Source organism: Carassius carassius, chromosome 19 (genome assembly GCF_963082965.1).
Source record: "Carassius carassius chromosome 19, fCarCar2.1, whole genome shotgun sequence".
Taxonomy (NCBI): domain Eukaryota; kingdom Metazoa; phylum Chordata; class Actinopteri; order Cypriniformes; family Cyprinidae; genus Carassius; species Carassius carassius.
The window spans coordinates 26,415,567-26,421,566 of NC_081773.1; the positions used below are offsets into that span (position 1 = coordinate 26,415,567).

The 6,000-nt window shown below is 35.2% G+C and overlaps 1 protein-coding gene across 2 annotated transcripts in view; it reads left to right on the forward strand.

The window, feature by feature from the left end:
• Window positions 1–2,513, forward strand: part of LOC132095481 (protein ITPRID2-like) — a 46,514-nt gene extending 44,001 nt beyond the window's left edge. For both annotated transcript variants that reach the window (XM_059500528.1, XM_059500529.1), the window contains one exon: window positions 1,274–2,513. In XM_059500528.1, coding sequence (XP_059356511.1) covers window positions 1,274–1,381 — 108 coding nt within the window. In that variant the 3' untranslated portion in view covers window positions 1,382–2,513. The remainder of the gene's footprint in view (window positions 1–1,273) is intronic.
• The last annotated feature ends 3,487 nt before the right edge of the window (window positions 2,514–6,000 follow it).

Below are 6,000 nucleotides of genomic sequence, written 5' to 3' on the forward strand. Positions count from 1 at the left end.
TGCGAGACGTCAACACTCTGTTCTATGAAGAAAAGTCAGAATCGTGAGATATAAACACTAATTTGTGATGAAAGGTTTGATTTTTGAGATATAAACACTCAATTCAGTGAGGAAAAAGTCTGAATTTTGAGAGATAAATGCTAATTTGTGATTAATGGTTTGATTTGTGAAATAAACTTCCAAAGAGAGACTTACTGTTAGATAAGAAAATACTGAAATACTGTAAGAAATACAGTTAGATTCTGCCAAAGTATCTAGAAATGATGCTATGTCAAACCTGAAAACACAAAAATGGCATGTGTTTCCTTCTCCATCTGAAAAGAAAGCGGAAAAAGCATATTTAACTGTGTCTTTGGCACCGGTTGAGCAAGTTCTTTGTAACTGTAATGGTTTTTGGTGGTGTTTGTGATGATTGACAGATTTTCTCATGTAATATCATGCATCAGTTTATGCTAATTTACTAGACTGTCATGATGGTCTAAGGGAAATTTGGACTGAATTGGATCCTTGTAGTCGCCTGTGTAATTTCATGGCCTGTGGAGTGACTGAACAGCCTGGCAAGACCTGTTGTTCCTCATTGGTGTGTCAATATGTATTTGACACTGCACAACACTGCCAGTTCTTTGGATTACATATATAAAGAGCTGTTCAAATTGTTTAACATGAATAATGATGATGTTGTATGGGATGTTTATAGATGCCTATTCCCAAACAGTGTTGGTCTGTAAGTTGTAACTTAACTTTTTCAGCAGTATGATAGCAATTTAACCGTATTTTTCTAGTAACAAGACTTTTAAACGTCAAGACTAAATTAATTTATTTCATGCAAAACTGAACATTTATTTCATGCAAAACTAGCTTTTGTACCACTCTCATTCGGCACAAATATGCTTAACAAAGACTTAAAATACCGAAAATACTTTTTGGTAACACTTAATTTTAAGGTGTCCTTGTTAAATGTAATTACTGTTATAATAGCAATTAATTATGCATTATTGCATGCAAGTAACCCTAAGCCAAATCCTAATCCCAACCCTAACCATATACAGTAGTGAGTACATGTAGTTAGGAAATATTACTCAGTACTTAAATGTATAATTACACAACAAGGACACCTTAAAATACAATGTAACCTACTTTTTTGATGGATTAGTAGTGGTGTGTTGCCAAACGTTTGTGTAAATAAACAGATTTGAGTCCCTATGCAGCATTTTAGGTTTGATTTCCTGCCTTTAATGCAGTCTAACATTATTTCTTACTCATCCTCCCGCAGATTAAAGAAAGTATTGCACATGAAATCAGGCAGGAGATTGTGAACGAGCTTCTGGCTGCTGTGTCACCACATAGATCTCCTCTCCCAGCCAGGAAGCCCCCTGTGTAAGAATCATAACAGAATGGAGGTTGGTTTTGATGGACCACATTATGCACAATACAGAACTGTTTTGAACTTTTTGAAATAAGTCTCTTATGCTTACCAAATCTGCATTTATTTGATTACAACACAGTAAAAACATAATATTGTGACACATTAGTACTGTTTTCTATTTTAATATGTTTTAAAATTTAATTTATTCCTGTGATGGCAAAGCTGAATTTTTAGCACCATTACTTCAGTCCTCAGTGTCACATGATCCATCAAAAATCATTCTAATATGCTGATTTGGTGCTAAAGTAATAGTTCTTGTTGGGAAAAAAAAGTCACTTGAAAAATATTCAGCATTCTATTCAATATTTGTGTGGGCTGTGTAATTTTACTCTCAATAGAAGGCAACAGGAAGGCAGCTCACTGGGTTTTGGAACAATCTTATCAATCAATATTACTGTTTTGTTTCCTTCGGCAGGTGAAGAAGAAGTAAATCCTGTGAAATAGTCACAATGAACACTGGTAAAAGCTTTGCACTGAGAACGCCCCAGCACCTCTCTCTGCTTCGGTCTGTGAAGCCCTTCCAGACTCGACTGCTTCTGGACTTTAAAGCTGCAGGGAATCTGCTCATGCATTTGAGTCCAGATTCCACGTTTGCAGTGGTTGAGATCTTCCACTGTCCGAATCCACAAAGGGCACACAGCTTATTGTGATATCCGTCTGGTACATATTACTGCAATGTAATGAATCTTTTGGGATGTATTCAAGTATGTGATGCAGGTCTTATTGGATGTTTGCAGCAGTTGAAAAGATTTGTGGGAGACTAAAGTTTTCTGTGCAAGTGTGTCTTTGTCTAGGACAAAAATGTCTACTGTAATCAGACTTGTTTTCTAATTCAGCCTCTGTGAGGAACTAAACTAACTGTGCAATACATTTCACTTTTTTCTCTCAAACTTGAACTGACCAGTCACAACTACTGTTCTGCTCACCGCTGTCTTCATTTCCTGTTGATGGTCACATACTGTATGTATAGACACTTAAGTCTTCAAAGCACATTCATAAACATACTGTCCTGTGAGAAGAAAAAAGCACTAAATACTATATATATACATTAGCACGTCCATAAAATATATTTTTATTCTTGCAAACAACAGTGTGAATAAGTTTTTTTTTTTCTAAGCTGTAATGAACTGTAATACTAATTGATTTATGTGACAAAGGGGACATGTTTCCTTTCCGCTTGGGAGGCATGAGGGATAATCTTTAATGCAGATCATTAATAAAGATTTATTTATTTTAAACACAATTTTGTATGAGCTGCACTATTCCTTTAAATGCTCAGTAATTTTGTCCATGTAAAATTACACCCAATTTTTTTACTATTAAAACTGTTTAACTTATTGAACGATATGTGAAAAGATACCGGAAAGGGAATGTTTACCTCTCTACCCTGCAAATTCCCTGTAGTCTGGATGATTTTTATACACTTTTCAAGCTGTAATAACACTCAAGTTTGAACAGAAGTGTTCTATATACTGTAAGCACTTGAGTAAAAATATGAGTTGCACATTTGTGCTCCGCATACCTTTGGTATGCCGCGCTCCATAAATGTCTGAGGGGTGGATTTACAATGCCTACTTTTTATTGTTATTATTATTATGCTTTTCTTTTTGGTTTATTGAGTTTGAAATGACATTTACAAATGATTGTTATTATTGTGTCATCAACAGTTCATTAGTCTTCTTAATCAAGTGCATTTATTCACTGCATGTTTTTAATCTTTTATTAGTTTTACGTGCTGTGTGTGTATTTAAGATCTGAGAGGTGACTGAAAATCTTTTCCAGTCCAGGAATTCATATATGGTTTTTGATCAGCTAACTCAGCTTCCAGAAAGTTAATGTTAATCTTCATTTGTTGATACATAAATATTTTTTTCTTATGTCTTAAATTCTTATTAATTGTGTTCTTATCTGATCTTGGGTACATTTGTTGATGTTGATCCAGGAAAATATGAAACATGATATGATTTGGCAATAAAACATTCCATAAAGTACATGACTGTTCAGAAATTTGGGGTTGGTAAGATTTGTAACAAATTTTTTTGAAATAAGTATTTTATTCTCACTAAGGCTGCAAAAATACAGGATTTTATTTATTCATATGAATGAATTTTCTGCATCATTAACCCTTCAGAAATCATTCTAATATGCTGATTTGCTGCTCAAGAAAAATTCCTTATCAATGATGAAAACAGTGCTGATTAATATATTTTATGGAAGCTGGGTTGCACTTTTCAGGATTCTATAATGAATAGAAAGGTCTAAAGAACAGCATTTGTTTGAAACAGAATTTTTTAAAACATAAAACAGAATTTTTTTTAAACATTACAAATGTTTTACTGTGACTTTTGGTTAACAATATTAATACTGCATGCCTACAAACCTTTGAACAGTAGTCTGTGTTCCATGTTAGGAACCCCTAAAAGTTAAAGTGTTACCATGTTGCATATATAGAAAATTTTTGACGGAACCTTTAAAAGCCATTTCATATAAAACCTTTTTAAGGGTTCCAAATATTAAGCACCCATTAGAACCCTCCAGTATTTTAATCACGCTCGATTACGTTTTTCAGCAATGCTGCTCTTTTTTTTGTCCTGATCGTGCTTGTCCTTTGCGCTTAACATTTTTGATGCGGGCAGCAATGTTAATGGCGGACTCCCACTGCTGTGTTTAGCCAAGTATGACGATGAAAATACCTGTGGGTCAGAAAAATTATTTTGATACTTAACTCAATTCGGCTCACTGTTACCATGGCAACACATCTCTGAGATAGAAGGTTGGCAGGAGAGTGAGTTTGATATTTTGGGCACGCTTGAATGGATTCAGAGGGCCATTAACATAAAAAGGCTACTTTAGACCTGCGGGATACTGATATATATAACAGTTCTGGGTTGAATAACTCGATGATTTCAAACTGTTCCAGTACAGCAGCATAAAGGTGTTTTGAGTTCGTCCACAGAGGAGACAGACTGAGTAGTCAGGAAAAATTAACTTTATTACAGCCACTATTGGATTTCACTCACCATCACGTCTAAGAGAGGGTGCTGGATATGTTTCTCGACCACTCAATCCCACTTTTCTTCATCTTTCAGCCTCTTGCTTCAGGCAAACACCCATGAACACAAGGACATGCTTGTACTTTTGTCCCTGTGTGTTCTTGAAAACACAAATGGACTCTTGGACGGGACAACCTGGTCAGTCAAATGATGACATCACCTTGCTTTTTCATCAAACCTCAATGATTTTGACAGCTTGTGTGACACAAGCCTCTGCTGTTAAGAATAATTGCTCTCGCAGTGAAATAAAAGCATATCTGTTAAATCTTGCATAACACCCTGTCAGACGCACTGGGACGTGGGTAATAAACAGTGCCTGTTTTGTGCCTTCTCCACCCTGTGACGTTCACTAAGCTCCAGTAATTTCCTCCCTGATATTACCTGCTCCTGATGATGAGGGTCATGAGGTCAAGCTTTAACCTAAATGGGACAGTGAGGACAGGGTGTAAGCATGAGTGAGGTCAGGTGGTTTGGTACAGTTTTTTTTTTCCAGAGGTCAACAGGGTGAACCGCAGTGGGTTCGTTTCTTCACTCTTACTAACCCCAGGTTACATCTGCTGTCTCATAATATACTATTTGTTTAATCAAGTTTAACAAGCGGAAAAAAAAACAGAAAAACGTTTCGGAAACAATTTGTTTAGCCATGGCTCTAGTGTTTTACGGAAAATTAGAGTACTTAAGTACACACATACAGCACACATTTAAACTTGATATTATCTCCATTTCAAATTTGTCCAGTTCTGTGAAAAAGAAGCAATGGCATTTTTTGTGATTAATGAAAGTAAACTGTGGCATAATGGTTCAAAGTGTGACCATGTATTGATCCTAAGCGTAACCCAGGACGGACGCCACCCTATGCTGCTTGCTCGGGTCACTGGACATCTGCCAATGAGGTAACTGTTATTGATCCACCTGCCTGCTTTGAAATAGGTCATTAGTCTGCAGTCTGTCTAAAACACAACCTGAAGGGGGAAATGGAGACATTTCTGCAAAACTATAACCAATAGTCAAAATAAAGGATAAAAAAAAAAAAGTTAGTTAAATTGCTGTGATCCAGTATGCAGCTAAAACTATTTGGCAAATTCGTTCATTAATAAAATGTAAAAGTTGCTTTTAACAATAAATATCAATTTATTATTTTAATAAGACCCTTTTTATTATCAAAAGGTTGGATCTAATATTATTATTATTATTATTTTACGTTTTGTTTTGGGGTTTTCCTTTTAATATTTATGTTTAATATCAGCTTTATTTTAAGGTTGTGGAAAACCTAGTAGAAATATCTACTAGAAAGACTAGTTGAAACCTAGTAGTATTTTACATTTATAAATTATATGTCTGGATTTACAACATAAACAACATTTTATAAGGGAGGGGGTGTGTATGTTCAAAACTCAGTGGCACCAATGGAGTTGTGGTTGGTTCCCAAGGCTATGTTTTGTTGTTACTTATAGCCCAAGTCAACATAAATAAATAAATAGAAATTCCCTCCCCCAGGTATCTATGATATTAATTTGGATT